The following is a 21,172-nucleotide window of genomic DNA, read 5'->3' as shown; positions in this document are numbered from 1 at the left end:
CTGGAAGCTCTGCTGAAACCTGTCCACCATGGGTGACCCTGCTGGTATTTGTAATACCAGTGGCATATCTTCCAGCATCATAACAACTAGCAGGAAGAAAATTAATATTTCAATTGCAATACACCATTATTTCACTGAAAACAACTTGATGGCATCACTATGAAATGAAACTTTTCTTCAAAAAGGTGCTGGATAAATGTACGAGAATGTTGTAAAGTGGGACTTCAAATGGAAGAAATCAGCAAACACTGTGAATTTAAAATCAAAGTTATTCTGGTTTTTATAATATGCTGATAACATGTGGCTAGAAGCATTTGAATACATACTAGCTCTAATTCATTTCTACAAATGTATTTACGTATTGTATTATCTTTATGTTACCAAAATGTAAGACTTGTTTTTACTGCAATATACTAAAAAAAAAAATCCATTGCTGTTGAGTTGATCTCGACTCGTAGCGACTCAAAAGGACAGCGCAGAATTGCGCCATAGGTTTCGAAGAAATGACTGGTGGATTTGAACCGCCAAACTGCAGAACTGCCGACCTTTGGGTTAGCAGCCTGAGCTCTTAGCCACTGTGCCACCAGTGCTCCCTATGCCCTAATGTCAATATTAGAGCTCTGGTGTCACAGTGGTCTAAGAGCTTGGCTGCTAACCGAAAGGTTGGAGGTTCAAGTCTGCCCAGCGGCACCTCAGAAGAAAGGCCTGCTGATGCACTTCCAAAAAACCAGCCATTGAAAACCTTACAGAGTATAGTTCTGCTCTGACACCCATCAGGGCACTGTGAGCCAACTTGACAGCAAGAGGTAAGCCCTGGCTAGCTGGGAGTATGACAACAGCAGGTGTCGACCAGGTAATACGTCCATTTAATACTAGTAATGCACTAGGAAGCAAATACTGTCATCGCTTTTAACCTCAAGACGTGAGCCCCATGCCCAGCAAGGCTGAGTCCCTAGCCCAGGTGACACAACTCAGCAGCAAGCCAGACGTGCTGACTGAGCAAAAGCCCAACAGTGTGGATTCACCTCTGGCCGACCACCACCACCAGAGATGCTCAGCTTCACACCTCTGCCCAGCCCTCTCCCGGGTCCTCTCATGGATCCTCTCCAGACCTTCTCCCAACCTTCTCCTCAGCCCTCTCCTGGGTCCTCTCCTGGATCCTCTCCAGACCCTCTCCCGACCCTCTCCTGGATCCTCTCCAGACCCTCTCCCGGGTCCTCTCTAGGCCCTCTTGTGGATCCTCTCCAGACCCTCTCCCAACCCTCTCCTGGCCCTCTCATGGATCCTCTCCAGACGCTCTCCCAAACCCTCTCCAGAACTTCTCTCAACCCTCTCCAGACCCTCTCCTGACCCGTTCCCAACCCTCTCCCAGACCCTCTCCAGACCCTCTCCTCTTTCCAACCCTCTCCCAGACCCCCTCCGGACCCTCTCCAGATCCTCTCCCGGAACCCCTCCGGACCTTCTCCAGACCCTCTCCCTGACCCCGACTCCTGCACACCTGCTTTTTTAGCTGAGAAGCTGGATGAAAGCGAGAACTATAGCCTTCTGTGATGCTCATCAATGGTTTTATTGCTGCTTTTTCCTAGTTTAGAAAAAAAGAGAAATGAGTTTAGTTATTGTGACTTTTGGCTAGGTTTCTAGTTTTCTTCTGTTGAATTACAAGCCATTTAAGAGTCTCAATTCCCTTGATCTCCTTCAAAGAGCTCTATTTGGCTGTAACAAGTAAGTCTATTCTATGCGGCTATAACAAGGCAGGGCACTTCAGTACAGTAGGTTTGGCATGGTAGTCAATCATAACCAGCAAAATGGCTTTCAAATGAAGCTAGTTAAAAACGATAAGTTACAAAGACCACTCTGTCCTCTTCCCACATTAACTGTTCTACATTAATTTTTCTATGTTGCTTAACTTTTAGACAATTTTTATAACAGTTGTTATATGTAAACCTGAAAAAAGCTAAAATGTCAATAACAAAAATTCCAAACAAAATTACTTATTTTAAAAGAAAACAACTACAGTTTATTGGTAGATGCAAATACCCAACCCACAACAATTTAAAAGACATTTTAAAAATTTATCTAGTATTTGGTTAATCCTATTTTATAATTTATTATTTGATTCTCAATACCCTGGCACAAAGGTAGATGCATTCTTAAGAACTGGGTTAAGCCATTTCAGACGAGCTTAAGGAACACGTACTGCATTGTTATGGACCGTGAGCAGGTGAGTACAATTAATCGACCCAGTTACTGCTTCTGATGGTGAGACTGCGGCTCAGGTGAATTAATGCAGAAGTGGATGAAGGGTGAGTTACATCTGAAAACGCACAGCTAAGAGGGGGAAGACATGACCCCTCCCTTCCCCGTACTGACCTTAAACTCTGACACTACATCTCCACTGGTGAACCTGAGTAAAAGCACAGTGGAAAATGCAAGCAACTGCTTTGCTGTTTCTTCTGGAAATTCATTTAAGTTGACCTCCCCGTGGCTTAAACGGTCTCTTATACGGGGACCTTCCTGATGGTTCAAGAAGTCCCAGAGAAATTCCTTCAGACAGTGAACAAGAAAACATTTTGTTAGCAGGAGTCACAGAACAACTTCACATCTTACTTTCTGGTGCTTCATGCTCATTATTGTATTCACTGTCATGAAATTAACAACTCTGCGCGGTGTAACTGTCCACTCAATGGCCCTGAGTGTTTACTGGGCACACACTACACACCAAGGCTGTCGTAGGTGACGGGAGAAAGCAGGTCGCTGCCTCATGGAGTGGATCTACAGTGGGGTGCACACAGACAGAGATACCGTCAGGAAGTGGTAGGGCTATGGAAACAAAAAAAGAACGAACAAGGGGCTTGAAAATGACAAGAAAGGTGTTTTTGGGAACATTTGTCAGAGCAGGCATCCCGGAGGAGCAGACAGACTGAAGCACACGAACTTGGGGGGAAGGGGTGGGAATTCCTGGCAGCAGGAACAGCAGGTATCTTGGCTGGAATCAGGCCTCCCTGAAGCTGTGCTCTTTCTGACTTGAGTGGCCACCTTGGCAGGACTGACAGGGAACTGGGAAGGTTCTGAGGACCAGCCACAAAGGGTGAAAGGACCACGGGGTGGGGCTGGTTGTCCTTCACATCTTCCTCCACAGAGAATGAGGCTGACCACAGGTGCAAACCAACTCTTCTCATGTGAACACAAAAAAACCAAACCAAACCAGCTGCCATGGAGTCGATTCCAACTTACAGCAACCCTATAAAGACAGAGTAGAATGCCCCACAGGGTTTCCAAGTGGCTGATGGATTTGAACTGCTGACCTTTTGGTTAGCGGCCCTCGCAATTCCCGTCTCCTGGATACTCTCTCTGAATGTGCCCTTTTTGGTCTGACTTTCACCATCTGAAGCCCGATGACAAGTGCTCTCCCTTCCAACAACCATCCCAGACACCCGAACACAGGCGGCAGAGAGAAGGCTCAGACCCTGCTGGATGGCAAGTGGCCAGTGGACGGTGAGCTAGAGATTCGAGGTGGGAAGGAGCAAGGATGAGCGTCTTATTTTAGGAATGCAGACAGGACGCCTAGGGAGCTCAGGGAAGCGAGGAATGTCACAGAGCAGAACGGGAACCAGATCCTCCAGCTCTGTTCAGTCAGCTCCTTCCACAGCCCTGAATTCTGATGCCACCTCCTACTCTACGGACATCCAGAAGATGGGAAAAGTCGGCAACTAGCGGTAATTAAAAAAAAAAAAAAGTGTAGGCCTTTTCTCTAAAGTCCACAGAGTGCTTTTTAAATGGTTATTAGAAAAACACAAATCCAACAGAAGATCCTAAAAATAAAAAAAGGAAGCAAAAGCCAAACTTAAAAGATTTCTTTACATGTAAGTGATAAGCAGAGGAGTGGTTCAGAAGTATTTTCCTGAGCATATGACAAAGCCAAAATTAGCTTCCCTGTGGAGAGGTGCTAATGTCCCCACAGATGGAAAAATACCAGACTGGAAGATATCTAATACTTTACCATGGTAGGCTCCCCAAGGAGAAGTGGAAGTTGATTCATTTTACCATCGTTTAACTCTTTTGCCAAGATCTAAAACACCAAGAATAAATGAACTGATTAATTAGTACACACGCACATGCACATGCGCACAGACACACAGAGAACTCGGGATACCACACCTCTGGTGTAACATGTCCCGTAAGCCTGAGAAAATTAGATAAATGGGCAGTCTTAAAAACACAGCAAACACCTAGCCAGGAAAACTTTTCTTAACCAGTATAATGACTAAGAAACATACTTAAAACTTGTAAAATTTCTATGAGAGAAGAGCAGTGCTAAATTTCACATCTGGATTTTACTATTCTGTGTAACAAACACAAACGTGATTATAAACACATACACAGGTACACACATAGGCCATACGTACATAATTTACATATATACATACAGATATACACCAGGACATACCAGAGTCACTTCCTAAGTCACTTAACTCACCACGGACTTTAGGACCAACCACCCTGACCCGCCCCCTATAGATGTGACCACACTAAACACACTGACTTACCCCTCCCAGCACAAAGTCCAAGTTTTATTCATGTAACAGCAGACCGCTGCCGACAAGCAGGCTCCTTCTTTAATTCACCCCCACCTGCCCAGTTACCTTACAGGAACAACGATCCAGTGCCCAGACACCTACGTAAGGACTTTCCCTTCATTTCTTCCCAGAGGCTAGGTCTTTGGTGTCATGCTTTAGGGCACACAGGATCACTCCCCAGGATTACACATACAAGGCCTGTACCCGCAGTGGGTGATTACCAGTATTTTGAACAGTAATTCCCTGAAGTGATGACTTGATCACCCGCGTTCACAGATTAAATGCATCAGTGTATACCATATACTCACAGCAAAGTCGTTGATGTACATTTCACCTGCAAAAAGTAGGGCCAACCCAAAATCTAAAATGTAAGCCTCTAAATATTTATAGCCAGTGATGTTAGTACGTCTTGGCATTTTCCAACTTTGAGCTTCTATAGCTTTAGAAACTAGATGAATAATGTCTCAAAATTAGCCTGAAAACTATACCTAACTCTATAATAAGCTCTTTTGTTTTTGTTTTATATTGCTATCAACATTTTCCTGTAAGCTTATGAATAATGGCTGGCCTTTAATTTTGTGTTTTAGTTCATATTTTAAAAGAACAGAACATTTTCTGTGTTTCGAGATACCTTACAAGTTTAGCTACTCACCTCATCAAAGGTGGTATAAAGAACTGTTGACTTCGGAATTGGAGAGAAAAGGAAAGAAACAATTAAAACAAAATACAAATAGAGTAACATTATTCAAGTTAGAAAAAAATTCTAGTATGTGGCCACAAATTTGAAACCTCCTTTTGAAAATAAACCATCTATCATCACTTTGGGAAGAATGTAACTGACAAAATAAACATGGAATAGAAGGCATGAAAATGTCGTAAACCTGATAATTGAGCCGTGTGAAATATGCCCACACAACTGCTTCAGCTCAGATGTTTCCAGAATTTATGACCCTACAACTTCTTACACAACAGAACGTTCCTACCAACAACTGGCATCTGTGTGGACGGCGCAGGCATCAGCATTTTCTCTAGCTAAGGGCCTCTGCTCTACATGCTCCTCGATGGAATTGGCAGGGTTTGAAAACGCAGGCCCTGGGGTCAGGCTGCCTCAAATTCTAATCTCAACTTTAACACTTTCTACAAGTGAAACCCAGAGCAACTTGTTTTAACTCAAAAAGCCTCTGAAACAGCCCACATCAAAAGTGGGTGACAGAGTGGATGTGGAGGACGAAGTGCAGGGAGAAGGAAAAATTGGTGCCAGAGTGACAAGAGGGCGATGGTAAGAAAAAGAAGATTAGAGAGGAGGTCTGTAGGAGGAAAACATGCTGTTTTGAAGGAAAGCAAATTTGAGATGTTTTGCTGGGGTGGGGAGATGCATATGAAGACACTGGGCAAAGGTGTACACCTAGCCCTGGAGATGAGAACATTGGTGGGAGGCAAGGACGGGAGTCACCAGACCAAGGCCACGGGTGGGAGGTGAGGCCGGGAGTCACTGGACCAAGGCCACAGGTGGGAGGTGAGGCTGGAGGTCGCTGGACCAAGGCCATGGGTGGGAGGTGAGGCCACGAGTCGCTGGACCAAGGCCACGGATGAGAGGTGAGGCCGGGAGTCACCAGACCAAGGCCGCGGTGGGGAGATGAGGCCTGGAGTCACCAGACCAAGGCCATGGGTGGGAGGCGAGGCTAGGAGTCACAAGACCAAGGCCACAGGTGGGAGATGAGGTTGGGAGTCGCCAGACCAAGGCCACAGGTGGGAGGTGAGGCCGGGAGTCACTGAACCAAGGCCACGGGTGGGAGGTGAGGCCTGGAGTCACTGGACCAAGGCCATGGGTGGGAGATGAGGCCAGGAGCCGCCGGACCAAGGCCACAGGTGGGAGATGAGGTTCCGAGTCACCAGACCAAGGCCACGGGTGGGAGAAGAGGCTGGGAGTCACTGGACCAAGGCCACAGGTGAGAGATGAGGTTGGGAGTCGCCGGACCAAGGCCACAGGTGGGAGATGAGGCCGGGAGTCATCGGACCAAGGCCACGGGTGGGAGATGAGGCTGGGAGTCACCAGACCAAGGCCACAGGTGGGAGATGAGATTGGGAGTTGCTGGACCAAGGCCATGGGTGGGATATGAGGCCAGGAATTGCTGGACCAAGGCCCTGGGCTGCCCTCATCGCACTGCCTCCAGCTGCGTCCCTCCACTCCTGATGTGCTGGGCTTCCACTGTCATTAGATTCAAAATACTTTCTAGTTGTTAGTGTACCCACAGAGGTGACAATTTAAGGCACAGGATCATGTGAGATCTCCCAGGAAGAAAATATAAAGAAAGAACAGGGTTAAGAACAGAATTCTGAAGAATACCTATATATGGTAAAAAGATGAAGCTGAACGAGTGAAGGAAATGAGATGCAGGGTGGGGTGTGCACTTTTCCTTTTCTCTTCCTGCTGGTCTGGAACGCAGATGTGATAGCTGGAGCGGTCAGCATAAGCCATGAGGGACAAGACATCTTTTGAAGAGGGAAGGCCACGGAGGGGAAGGGGCCTGAGAGCCTGGTGGCTGGAGCGGCCATCTCAGCTCTGGACTACTCAGGTTATGTCTTACATGTGTCACGGGTACGCTGGGCTTCTGTCACCAACCATGACTGTTACAGAGGGACAGAGCAAGGGGCTATGGAAGCCGAGAAGTGTGGAGAAGCAGGGGATAGGGGACAGTGTCCAGAGGCCTGAGAAGGTAGCAGGGTGGAAACCGGCTGAGAGTATTAGCTCTGACACCACCACTAGGAGCTCACTCATAACCCCTGAAACAGCAGTGGGGGAATAAAGTTGAAGAAACGTGACCATGAAACGGCCACCACTGTCTACTGTACAGCAGGCACTGCACCAGGTGTTTTATACGAACTATCTGTAAATCCTACAACTCTCGTGGAAAGTGTTACTACCCCATTTCTAAGAGGAGTAAACCAAAACTCAGAGCATTTAATTACTTTTTCAATGCCAAGCGCAGCACAAGGGGCAGAGCTAGGAGTCAGCCCAGGTCTCCCGAGGCTCTAGAGCCAGGGTCGTTCTCTGTGTCACGCTGCCCCACATGTAACGGAGAGACAGGGTCACACGCTCACAGGCAGAAAGCGGTACTTTTGTTCCCAAACACCTAATGCTGCAGACTACGAATAGTCTCACTTGGTTAAAATGATACACCACTAATTATGGCTAAAAAGAAAAATAAGTGCTTTTATGACATTATTAACTTTAAAAGACTACTAGAAGATATTATACAACTATCAAAAGCAAACACAGACATAAAACCCCCATAAAATAAATACAACAGGAAGTCACAAAAAAAGTCAAGCCTTCTAAAGAAAGTTCTTAGCTAAAAAAAAATTCAGTCTAACTGTAAACAAACAAAACACATAAACTTTTAATTAGCCACAGCAAACCAGCAATCCCATGACAAAACTCCCCACCAGACAGAAGCGTGTGTACCTCGGCCGTCAGGAGTCTCTGTGGACACTTGTTGACTGTGGCAAAAGCTCCTCTAAGTCCAGCTTCTAGTTGTGTCAACAACAGTATAACACAGTCTGCAAACCTGAGAAATTGCAGCACAAATAGGCAAAACTCCACATTTAAAAATAAATACTGGCATCAGATTCTCAGTAACTAGACTGCAAACCAGATATTTGCTGTTGTTGCTAGTTGTCATCCAGTCGGTCCCCAAACTCATGGCAGCCCCACAATGGGATCGGACCACTATGATCTACGAAGTTCTCATTGGCTGATTTTCGGAAATAGACTATCAGGCCTTTCTTCCTTGTCTGTTTTAATCTGGAAGCTCTGCTGAGGTTTGTTCAGCATCACGGCAACGTGCAAGCCTCCAACGACAGACGGTGGTGGAGTCTGTGAACAATGTGCACTGACCAGCAATCCAAACTGGATCTGCATGGCAGGTAAGAACTCTACCACCTGAGCTACCATGGCCCCTTAGACCAGATGTTACTAATATGAGATTAAAAATAAGGAGATGCTACATTACTTGCTTATACAAGATTCAAAATAAAAACAGAATCTCATTAGACAAGCGGTTTTAAAACTATAGTCCATCGTGCATTTCAATGTTGGATAAGCCGTTTTAAAGCAGCTCTGGTAGAATAAAATGTCATCAAAGATCTGCTTAATTTGTTTCACCAAATCAAATAACGTTGTTTCTATGTGCCATCAAGTCAGTTCTGACGCATAGTGACCCTGTGTGCAACAGAATGAAACACTGCCGGGCCCTGCACCATCCTCACAATCTTTGCTATGTTTGAGCCTACTGTTGCAGCTACTGTGTCAATCCACCTCATTGAAGGTCGTCTTCTTTTTCGCTGATCTTCTACTTTACAAACCATGATGTCCTTCTCCAGGGACTGATCTCTCCCGACAGTATGTCCAAAGTATGTGAGACGAGGTCTTGCCGTCCTTGCTTCTGAGAAGGATTCTGGTTGCATGTCTTCCAAAGCAGATCTGCTCATTCTTCTGGCAGTCCATGGTATATTCGATATTCTTTCCCAACACAGTTCAAAGGCGTGAGTCCTTCTTTGGTCTTCCTTATTCACTGTCCAGCTTTCACATGCATATGATGAGATTGAAAGCGCCATGGCTTGCGTCAGGTGCACCTTAGTCTTCAAGGTGACATCTTTGCTTTTTAACACTTTAAAGAAGTATTTTGCAGCAGATTTGCCCAATGCAATATGTCCTTTGATTTCCTGACTGCAGCTTCCATGGGTGTTGACTGCGGATTTAAATAAAATGAAGTCCTTGACAACGTCTATCTTTTCTCTGTTTATCATGATGTTGCTTATTGGTCCAGTTGTAAGGATTTTTCTTTTATTTTGAGGTGTAATCCACACTGAAGGCTGTGGTCTTTCATCTTCGTCAGTAAGTGCTTCAAGTCTTCTTTCAGCAAGCATGGTTGTCTCATCTGCATAATGCAGGTTGTTAATGAGCATTCCTCCAATCCTGACGTCCCGTTCTTCATACAGTCCACTTTCTCGGATTACTTGCTCAGCATACAGATTGAATGAAAGGATACAACCTTGATGCACGCCTTTCCTGACTTTAAACCACTCAGTATCCCCTTGTTCTACTGGAACGATTGCCTCTTGATCTATGCACAGGTTCCTCCTAAGTGCTATTAAGTGTTCTGGAATTCCTATTTTTTGCAATGTTATCCATAATTTGTTATGATCCACACTGTGGAATGCCTTTGCATAGTCAATAAAACACAGATAAACACCCTTCTGGTAGTCTCTGCTTTCAGCCATGATTCATCTGACCTCAGCAACGATACCCCTGGTTCTATATCATCTTCTGAATCCGGCCTGAATTTCTGGCAGCTCCCTGTCAATATACTGCTGCAACCATTTTTGAACTATCTTCAGCATAATTTTACTTGTATGTGATATTAATGATACTGTTTGGTAATTTCTGCACTCTGTTGGATCACCTTTCTTGGGAATGAGCACAAATATGGGTCTCTTCCAATCAGTTGGCTACCAAGTAGCTGTCTTCCAAATTTCTTGGCACAGATGAATGAGAGCTTCCAGCATTGCATCCAGTTGTTGAAACATCTCAACTGGTATTCTGGCAATTTCTGGAGCCTTGTTTTTCACAAGTATCTTCAGTGCAGCTTGGACTTCTTCCTTCAGCACCATCAATTCATCATATGCTGCCCCCTGAAACGGTTGAATGTCAACCAATTCTTTTCTGTATAGTGACTCTCTGTATTCCTTCCATCTGTTTTTGATGCTTCCTGCACTGTTCAATTTTTTGCCCACAGAATCCTTCAATATTGCAACTCTGGGCTTGAATTTTCTCTTCAGTTCTTTCAGTTTGAGAAACGTTCAGCATGTTCTTCCCTTTTGGTTTTCTGACTCCAAGTCTTTCCGTGTTTCATTATGATACGTTACTTTGTCTTCTGGAACCACCCTTTGAAATCTTCTGGTCAGCTCTTTTACTTCGTCATTTCTTCCTTTTGCTTTAGCTACTCTACATTTAACCAGCAAGTTTCAGAGTCTTAAATCAGATAATAAGTACAAAAAAGTACTCAAATACCAGGGATTCAGTGGTTTTCAAAGAATAAAACAAATGCATCCAAAAAAATGTAACCTCAAAGGAATTACAAACAATGCATTAGACTCACTGGGGTCTATAATAGGTGTGTTTGTTTTGCTTTTGAGGGAACATAATTCCATAAAGACAAACATGACTTTGTTTTTGAATTCTTAACAATGGACACAATGTTCCACTTATGGTTAAGAACGTAAAAAAAAAAAAAAAGTTGATTCTCAAAAATAATTACATATATTCACCATACTGACAAGTTGACATGTATATGGAACACTTAAATCACAATTTCAAGACTTTTTTATTGACTATTTGACGCCTTCTCATGCTCTTGCTGATTCCTGAGTCATCCCCACTGCTATTCCAATAGCAAAAAAATCTGGGTTGTCAAGGGCTTCAAGGAGGACTGGCTCTGACGGCAACAACGCTGTGCAATGGCACCCTTCCGTTACCTGTGGGACCTGAACTTGAAGACTGCAACCTCCCAGTACGGTAGCATTGATTTTAATATAAAAGTGGATTTCTTCATCGCTTCTTCCAATACTGACAGTGCCTCCTCAGTAACACCTGCAGAACAGCAAAGCACCTTTATAAGCGATGGCACAGAGCTGAGAGATCTGCACACCCTGGGACGACACTGTCACCGACTGACTCTGTAGAGGTGAACGGCAGCCCATCCTGTCTGACGCCCACACGAGGTGCCATAAGGGGAAGGCTGCTCTGAGCTAGAATCAGCTTGGGGGACCTTGGGGAAGTGAACAAGGGGATGAGGATAACTGCATCTCTTCAGTGACCGAGGCTGCAACAATTCTGACTAGGAGCATTCCAGGTCAACCAGTTGAGCACACGAACCAGTCAGAGCACCATATCTTTTCAGAAAATATAGAAGATTCTTTAAACTAGAGGCACTTTTGGCCACAAGTACGAAGTTCCAAGAGGTGAAACGAGAAGGGAAAGCACATTATAAGACGGTCCTGAACCACTGTCCACGTCAGCACATCTGAGGGACAAAGAAACTCTACCACTAGCATCAGTTCAGAGCGTGACTCTCAACAACTCCCACATCCCTGGGAATTTGGAGGAAGAGGTAAGGCTCCATGTGGTCACATTTAAAAAGATCTTCAGCCAATTTCCAAACCACCTCTCCACTTGAGAATACTTTATTCCAACTCAGGAGTTCAAGTCTTAATGCTACTTAGTGAGTTTACAAATTCAGTTAGGAAGCTCTATGAGCTGGTAAAACGTGAAATGAGGGACTTGCCAGGAAAAACGATCAAATCCTCTGAGTTTGTGAGAGTCACGAAAGACCGATGTGACAATGTGCGTTTTGTTTGTTGGATGAAACTTTTCAGGAGCTGACCCAATCCTGCTGTCAACAATACCGTCATTGAACAGTACCTAGAGGAAAGTACAGCAGAGGTCTGTTATAAAAACAAACTCAGCCATGCATATAAAAAGCTTCACTTTAAAACACCATTAAATTGTGGAACTCATCTACCCCCGATGTAGGAATTAAGCCTGTCAGTGGTTGGGAGGACCACAGAATCTCAGTTAACTCTGGAGCTGAAGCCTGCTTCTCTTCCTCTCACCCATGGCCCTTGAACATCACCGCTTCCTTCTGAAGGGTCTTTGTGGGTCAGCCAGTAAAGCCACAGCCCATCACTACCCCATTCACTCTGCCATTGACATTCAATTTTATCTGCAAAGCCCTGTCTCAAAACTCTCACCTTCTTCAGAATACACCTTTCTGTTGTGAAATTCAAGATAAGCAAACTCCTCTGTAAATCAAAAAAAGGAAAATTACTTCACTGGCAGCTTACTTTGGAGGAATCTCCTGAGGGGCTGCAAACCCATGCCACAAGACATTGCGCAGGTTGAGTCCAGACGGAGAGCCGACGAATACTTTCAGTACATTCATCTGATTGGTTAAAGGTGACAAATTATTAAACAATTACTAAGTATTGACTGAACAAACCAATGTAACGCTAAGGTAAGATTTTCATCCTGCTTTAGAACTAACAGAACTAATAGTTTTGGCTCGTACGTAAAAATAATAAAACTGACCCGTACTGAGCATTCAACAGCAGCCAGACACATTTAACATGCGTTCAGTGACTCATTTATCCTCAAAACAACCTATACAGAAGACACTATCGTTTCCACTGCGTAGTTGAGCAAATTCTGAGTGAGCATAGGGAACCCCAGTCAGGGAGCTGACAGAAGGGAGATGGATCTGGCCTGGCAGCACTGCTTCAACGCCACACATCCAACGTGCCTGACGTCCAAATACAATGCAACAGAAACGATAAACAGAAACTCAGCATGAAGCAGTGTGTGCTTGTGAGCTAAGATCGAGGACAGCAGGGCTCACAGGTGCTCGGGCCATGGTCCTGGGCTGGCCCTAGATCAGCTTATGCACAGCAGTAACTGCCTCTACAACGAGGAGAACACACCTATTACAGGGACCCTCCGGCATGGGCTGCAATAACCAGACTGGTCCCTGGGAGCTACTTCCAGGCTCTGAGCACCATTATACACTAAAAAAAACTGGCAGCTATGCAGAGACTAAGAAAATTCAAGACTGTCACTTGAGGAAGACCAGCAGGGCCTCCAGGAGACTCAGGGAAGGAAACAAAACCTGCCTTCAGGTATGAAAGACTGCTTCTGAGAAGAGGAAACAGAGGTGTTCTGAGCTTCCCTCAAAGGGCAGGTCCAGCAGGCAGAAATCAGAGCAACGTTTCCTCTCAACTTAAGAAGGCCTAACATCAGTTCTGCAATGCCATCTCAGAAGCATTTTCTCCCACGTTACTCTAATACACTTTGTTCATGCCATCTGGACAATCAGAAACACAGGTGCCAGTGGCCAAGTAAAACCACTGGGGACTAAAAAGTGGCTACAGACAGGAAAAAAGGTTAATCGCAAACAGCAGACAGCAAAGAACAAACCAAATCTGCTTAAGAATTCAGTGTCCCGACAAAAACTTTGTACCTTACCTTCATGCCATGTTCTCTGTGAAAGAAAACTACCTTCCAAGTGACCAGAGGTGAGAAGCCACAATGAAAAGTGGGCAAGCATCACCGAAAGCAGACTTCTCACTGAAAAATAACGAGCCCAGCACTGACTGGCCTGACCAGCTCAGCCTTCTGAGAGACCACTGTAGGCCTCTTCTCTGACTTGCCCAGCCTCACTCCGAAACTAGACGTCACTCAGGAGTCTCAGACTTGCTCGATCCTATGCCTTCTAGAAGGTTCTGATAAAGTATGGACCTCCCTGCATGTTTTTAATCGGTACCTAATTTTTTTTTATTCACCCTAAGTTTAAACATTTGCAAAGGACATCATTTCCCTCATGTTAAAAATATTGCTATTTCAGAATAAAACTGTAATATCAGTCTGTTGAAGTGTTGAAAATTTTATTCTCGACCAAGTTAGTGTTCTAATTATTACCATATAATTGGTCAAAGCAACGTGTGTCAAAGTGTCCCCTTCGGGTACATAATGCGCCTCAACCTAAGATTTGGGAACGGTGAGAGGCGGCCAAAAGAGGGACATTTTCACATGGGCAAGTGGCAGAGGAGAATTATTTGAATCACCGATACAATTATATTTTTCCTACGGCCGCGCTGATGTTGGAGCAACAAGAGTACAGATAATTTCAATTGTTTTGTGTTGCTCTTCAAAGACCAAACTCACTACCATCGAGTCAATTCCAACTCATAGCGACCCACAGGACAGAGTAGAACCACCCCATAGGGTTTCCAAGGCTGTAATCTTTACAGATGCAGACTGCCACCTCTTTCTTCCACAGAGCGGCTGGTGGGTTTGAACCATTGACCTTTTGGTTAGATGCTGAGTGCTTGAACCACTGCACCACCAGGGCCCGTGTTGCTTTCGCTCAATAAGTTTTTGATGAACAGGCTTACCACAGGCTGCCCAAAGACTTGGGCAAGTTCACTGGATGCGAGTAGATCTCTCAGGAGAAAGGGGCATTCCTTCCCAACCAGCAGGAACACCTAAAATTCAATCGAAATTGTTACAACAGTTGCATTATAATGAGCCAATTAACTTAAGAAGGAGCCTTATCCATAAAGCAACTGTTTGTGTCAGAGCGGGAGGGGGAAGACTTAGGTGCCAATGTTTTGATTTCAAAGTCATCCAAAAACAAATACATTAAAATTCTGTGTCAAATGGTTGTATTTTGTAGGAAAACAATAGTTAAAATCAAGAAACCTAAGTGTGCCTGCAAAACATTTTAGCATTAATTCAAATAACTGAACGGAGCAAACCAAAGGCGTTCTAACACTTACATCACCCAAAGCTCGTTCCAGACATGACGTGAGCTTCGTCAGGCTGAGAGAAATAGCAGTAGACTGCAGACTTTCCAAGGCGTCAAATATTTCGGGAAATAACTGTTCAGAATAAGGTATATGTTAGATTTTGTGCTACAAAGACACATTTCTCAAACTAACAATAGTATTAAATGAAATCCAAACCTCTAAAGGTTTCAACTGGCACATTTGATTTTTTTAGTTTGGCGTAGGTAAACACTTTCTATATAAATAAAACATTACCTAAAAGATCAAAAAAAAAAAAAAAAAAGAAAAAATTAAGCTCTAAGGAGTTCTTTGAAATTTAAATATTTATTGAAATCAATAAATCTGGCATAAATGTAAATTAAAAAGTCAAATATCCTGATGTAAATTTTATTTCCCATTTTGATGCAGAATAGTTCTTAAAATTAGATAAACATAAAGCAGGTAAACCACCACTTCAAAGAGCTATGCAAAGGGAGGTACTATGGTCCCTCCACTCCAAAAGGGGAAATTCAATGTGTTTTAGAATTAGACTCAGTATAGTTACCGTTCTATTTGCTTACTTAGTGTGCCAGACGAAATGGTGAAAAACCAACCAATGAGCAAAGCAAGCCAAGATTTAGGCTTGGCCCAAATTACTCCCTTCAATCCACCCTTAACAAGCCAAGAATCCCCACCCCTGGTCTCCTAGGCCCACTTCGCAAGAAAACCTTACTCTCTCCCCAGAAAGTCTGCTATATGCTGGAGTGGTCGATTTTTCTCCTGTCCCTGGGTAAGCACCTGTGTACCAAGACTACCTCCCAGCCCCTAAACCTACAATGTTGCTGTTGGGTGCCGTCAAGTACGTTCCAACTGATAGCAACCCCATGTGAAAGAGAAGAACTGCCCCATAGGGTTTCCGAGGCTGTAATCTTTATGGGAGCAGATTGCCAGGTCTTTTCTCCCTCAGAGCTGCTGCGTGGGCTTAAACTGCCAACCTTTCAGTTAGCAGCTGAGTGATTAACTGTTGCCCCACCAGGGCATCAAAATGCCTTTTGTTCAAAGCTGGGGTTTCTTGGCCCAGGCTTTGGGAACTCTGGATAACAGCTGAAGCCTCTCTTGCAACCCTCAAGACTTCATGGTTTTAAGGCCCAGGGGAGGGAGGCAGTCCCTTTAAAACCAGTGACTAGTAAGGGCTCCTTATCCTTGATTCCTAAAGAACGTTCAAAGCCACACCTCTGGGAAGTTTGTCCACTGGAACCACGATGCATAGCGAATTTCAAACTCTGCCTTGGTCAGAGATGAAAAGTGCAGATGGATGGCTTCACACAGGGGACCCAGCTGTCGCACACTTCCCCGGTAATCCAGGTTTTTGTCTTATAGGATGAAAAAACAACTTTTAGGACTCAGCTATTATCATATGATGAAAAAATACCTATACCATCAAAGAAAAAGTGTTTTAATACATAATTGTAAAATTTCCACAAAACCAATAATCAGCTGATAGTTGAACATGCAATATGTAACAAATATACTACTGAACTTTTGGAAATAATTTTCAAAACCCTTAAGTGATTATAAAAGAAAAATGTACTATATCTGTAGAGAGTCTGGAAAATACACAAAGGTTCAAATGTGAATTTTCTTTAATTTCTTTCCCTGTGTATAAGCTTAATCAAGTTTATATTGTATACTTCATATCGTAACCTGATTTTTTTTTTTACTTAACGTTATTAGACAGTAAGACTTCTAATGACATTATTTTAGAGCATGTTAATCATATTAATATATTTTCTTGATTAATTTTCTACAAGGTTGGGCGTAAGAATTCACATGGTTCATAATCAAGAAATACAAAAGGTGGAAGTCTCCCTCTCAGCCACAGGAATCTCCTTCCTATTGCAACTACTACTATTAATATCTTGAGTGTATTTTGAAACACTTATATATAAAACCAAAATGAAACCCATTGCCATCAAGGCGATTCTGACTCATAGTGACCCTATAGGACAGAGCAGAACTGCTTTCCAAGGAGCACCTGGTGATTTGAATGGCCCGCCTTGTGATTACCAACCATAGCTCTTAACCAGTGTGCCACCAGGGTTTCCATTTATATATATACATGAGGAGATACGAATACATAATGCCCCTCCTATTTTTCACTTAATATAGCTTAGAGATATTTCTGTATCAGAAAGATGAACTTCCTCGTTGTTTTTTTAACCAATGTACAGTATTCCACGTATGAACTGATCATTATTTAACTGATCCTACTGCATAAGCCCTGGTGGCACAGTGATTAAAGTGCTCAGCTGCTAACCAAAAGGTCAGTGGTTCGAACCCACCAGCCGTTCCACAGGAGAAAGGGGTGGCAGTCTGTTTCCATAAAGATTACAGCCTTGGAAACTCTATGGGGCAGTTCTACTCTGTTCTGTAGGGTTGCTATGAGTAGGAATCAACTCAACAGCAGTGGGTTTAGGTCGGTGAATCCTACTGCTAGGTATTTCATTGTTTCCTAATTTTTTTCTTTTTTGCTACTATAAACAACGCTGCAATGCACCATCACCACTTTGATATGTGCAAGAATATCTGTCTTATAAATTCCTAAAGTCTGTTCATTTGTAATTTTTCTATTATTAAATTTCCCAATCCCTATCCCTGCTCCAAAAAATGTATACGTGTGCCTGGAAGACATGTAAAATGATTGTACGACATGCTACTGTTCATGTTATGCCCTTAATTCATATGACTCCTATTTTCTTCTTCCCTCTCTTTCCTGTCTCCGTCTGGACAACCGGCCTGGAGAACCGTCTCTAGGCCCTGAGACAGGCGGCACGGACATGTCCATTGGCCCCTCACCACCTCCTCACCCTGCTTCTCATGCGAAGGTTTTCTAAGCCTAGCTTCCGATTAACGTTTTTTTAAAAAACTGTTGTGATAAATATTATTGACATATGAGCCCATTCACAATACATTAATCTTTTTTTCTAACTCTCCACTCCTCTGGTAACTGCCAATCTCAGTGGATTTGCCTTTTCTAGATATTTCACAGGTGTGGGTTCCCACGAACTCTTGTGTGCCCCTCTGGACTCACTCCCCCTCTTTGCACGCTGACTCCCCGTCTTAGTCATCTAGTGCTGCTGTAACAGAAATATCATAAATGGTTGGCTTTAACAAACAGAAATTTATTTTCTCACAGTTTAGGAAGCCAGAAGTCCAAATTCAGAATGCCGGCTCTAGGGGAAGGCTTTCTCTCTGTTGGCCCTGGGGGAAGGTCCTTGCCTCTTCTGAGTTTCTCCTCCTGGGTGATCTTCATGTGGCTTGGCATCTCTCTTTCCCCATTTCTGCTCTGCTCACTTGTTTAATCTCTTTTATATCTCAAAAGAGATTGACTCACAGTATACTCTATACTAATCCTCCCTTGTCAACATAACAAAGAAAACCCATTCCCAAATGGAATTATAACCACAGCATAGAGGTTAGGATTTACAACAGGTATTTTGGGAGACAAAATTTAATCGGTAACACTCCCTTTCTCTTTTGAGCTAGGCCTACATTAAAACAGCCTCTAACAAAAAGAAGTAATGGTCAAAATGGGCATTTTGCATGTACTGACTGATGTTTGGGGCACAAAGAAAGTACCAACCTGATTCTGTATAACTCAGACATTCTGTGATTGTTTTCCAGCAAACTTCGCCATTTTCAGTTACAATGCTATTGATATCACGATTTTCTATGACTTCAAACCCAAGTTTACAGATCATATCATACACGGAGGGAGAAAGACAAGTAGTAATAGCATCCCCTGTTAACATCTGAAATATGAGACATAAAAGACACGATTTACCAGGAAAGAAAAACAAAGCAATATTAACTATATATTTAAGTCACAAAAAAATTCTTTTTTAAATACAGAATGTACCCAGGAACAGCCAATGTTAACACCCCTTCTGGATATCACAAGAGCTATGCAAGTGAAGATAAAATTTACACAAATATTTTCAAATAAAAGATAAACGTTTAAAAATTTAAAATTATTTTACTGATCATAACACTTAAAACATGAGTTCACAAAAGCTCAACGAGTCTTAAGAATAGACATTATTCCTTTCAGTATTCCTTTACTGCTCCAGAGTTATCAAAATCATCAACATTTCACGAGGAGTGGGAGAGCAGAAAGGAGCCCTCATGGTACAGTGGTTCAAGTGCTGGGCTGCTACCAAAAGGCTGGCAGTTCAAACCCACCGGCCACTTTCTCTGTGGGAGAAAGATGTGGCAGTCTCCTTCCATAAAGACTGCTGTTGCTGTTGGGTGCTGTCAAGTTGGTTCCAACACACAGCAACCCTATGTACAGCAGAATGGAACGCTGCCCAATCCATAAAGATTACAGCCTTGGAAACCTTATGGGGCAGTGCTACTCTGTCCAATAGGGTCACTGTGAGTCAGAATCTACTAAATGGATTTGGTTTTTCTTTTATGGGGGGAGGGAAGAACAGGAAATCAAGCGCAATGAATTAAAAACCAGACAAAAAGCATACCTATGACTCCCTGTATGATGTAAAGAGCAGCAAACCACATTGCTTTTCCATGAAGAATCAAATAAAATCCAAATTCTTATAATTATCCCCACAATACACTAAAATTATCTTATAAACCTGCAAAAAAGTAATTTTCTGGGTCAAAAAAATCAGAACTAGGGGCTCTTATTTTGATGTACCAAGTTAAGGGGCTATGAACATTTCAATGTGAATCCTTCCTTCTTGCTTTGAAAAAGTTACTTAACATGTTGGAGCCTCAGTTTTCTCAACCGTAAAATAGTGCAAAATATTGCCACCTTCCAGGAGTGTTGCAATTGTAGATAATACTTGAAAAGCATCTAGCACATAGCCAAAAAAAAAAACCAAACCCAGTGTTGTCGAGTCGATTCCGACTCATAGCAACCCTATAGGACAGAGTAGAACTGCCCCGTAGAGTTTCCAAGGAGCACCTGGCAGATTCGAACTGCTGACCTTTTGGTTAGCAGCCATAGCACTTAACCATTATGCCATCAGAGTTTCCATCTAGCACACAGAACTCAAAAAATAGTAGCTATTGTTACCATTGATTATACATGTCTGATAGTGTCACTATGATTTGGAATTGACTCGATGGAAAGTTTTTTTTTAAGGGAGGAAACGAATACAATCTTTATCATAAGGCAACCCTATAGAACCAATCTAGTCATACAATCAATGAGATCCTTGTGATTTAGCTTTATACTGTTACTGAAACATGCTAAAATGTCTAATACAATCTTAATTTGCAAGTGTGAACTGTAGAGATAGTTCTTGTTAAACAGCACTTCACATATTGCTGAGTATACTACATAGATAAAACATCCTTTAAGGGAGGAAGGCCACAGTCAGAACAAGCAGTAAAAGTAGTAGCCATCATCTAGGATACTCCAATGGTCTCATCCCTTCAGGAGCAAGGGAGAATGAAGAAAACTAAAGACACAAGGGTAAGATTAGTCCAAAGAACTAATGGACCACAACTACTATGCCTTCTACCAGACTGAGTCCAGTACAGCTAGATGGTGCCCAGCTACCACCACTGACCGCTCTGACAGGGATCACAACGGAGCTCCCCAACAGAGCTTGGGAAAAATGTAGAAAATTTTAACTCACAAAAAAAAAACCAGACTTACTGACCTGACAGACTGGAGAAACCCCAAGAGTGTGGCCCCCAGACACCCTTTTAGCTCAGTCATGAAGTCACTCCTGAGGTTCACCCTTCAGCCAAAGATTAGACAGGCATGTAAAACAAAATGAGACCAAAGGGGCACACCAGCCCAGGGGCAAGGACTAGAAGGCAGGAAGGGACAGGAAAGCTGGTAATAGGGAACTCAAGGTCCAGAAGGGGGAGTGCTGACATGTCGTGGGGTTGTTAACCAGTGTCATAAAATAACGTGTACCAACTGTTTAACGAGAAGTTTGTTCTGTAAACCTTCATTTAAAGCACAATTTAAAAAAAAAAGCAGCCGTTTTTGTTTGCACGATTCTGGCTGAGCTTAACAGCTCTAAAACCAAAAGCCTCAACTCATGGCGATTCTACACGGCAGAGCAGATCTGGCCCATTCGGTTTCCAAGGCTGTAAATCTTTGCAGAAGCTGACTGCCACATCTTTCTCCCATGGGGCTTCTGAGTAGGTTCCAACTGCTGACCTTTCAATTGGCAGGC

The 21,172-nt window shown here is 43.3% G+C and overlaps 1 protein-coding gene across 5 annotated transcripts in view; it reads right to left on the bottom strand.

Moving 5' to 3' along the window:
• The window catches only part of ERMARD (ER membrane associated RNA degradation), a 37,922-nt gene that overhangs the window by 15,990 nt on the left and 760 nt on the right, over positions 1-21,172 (bottom strand). For 4 of the 5 annotated variants that reach the window (XM_064293422.1, XM_064293399.1, XM_064293388.1 and 1 more), the window contains exons 2-13: positions 18,601-18,769; positions 16,191-16,330; positions 14,970-15,071; positions 14,586-14,675; positions 12,483-12,580; positions 11,924-12,060; positions 11,115-11,229; positions 8,044-8,146; positions 5,230-5,259; positions 4,001-4,069; positions 2,371-2,544; positions 1,499-1,582 (exon numbers count right to left, since the gene is read on the bottom strand). In XM_064293422.1, the coding sequence (XP_064149492.1) occupies positions 1,499-1,582; positions 2,371-2,544; positions 4,001-4,069; positions 5,230-5,259; positions 8,044-8,146; positions 11,115-11,229; positions 11,924-12,060; positions 12,483-12,580; positions 14,586-14,675; positions 14,970-15,071; positions 16,191-16,330; positions 18,601-18,769 (1,311 nt within the window). Of the gene's footprint in view, positions 1-1,498; positions 1,583-2,370; positions 2,545-4,000; positions 4,070-5,229; positions 5,260-8,043; positions 8,147-11,114; positions 11,230-11,923; positions 12,061-12,482; positions 12,581-14,585; positions 14,676-14,969; positions 15,072-16,190; positions 16,331-18,600; positions 18,770-19,492; positions 20,606-21,172 lie in introns of those variants that run through there. The other variant, XM_064293410.1, reaches the window with a different exon arrangement.

This window comes from Loxodonta africana, chromosome 1 (assembly GCF_030014295.1).
Source record: "Loxodonta africana isolate mLoxAfr1 chromosome 1, mLoxAfr1.hap2, whole genome shotgun sequence".
Classification (NCBI taxonomy): domain Eukaryota; kingdom Metazoa; phylum Chordata; class Mammalia; order Proboscidea; family Elephantidae; genus Loxodonta; species Loxodonta africana.
The sequence above is the reverse complement of the archived record's forward strand: the minus strand, read 5'-3'. Positions and strand labels throughout refer to the sequence as shown.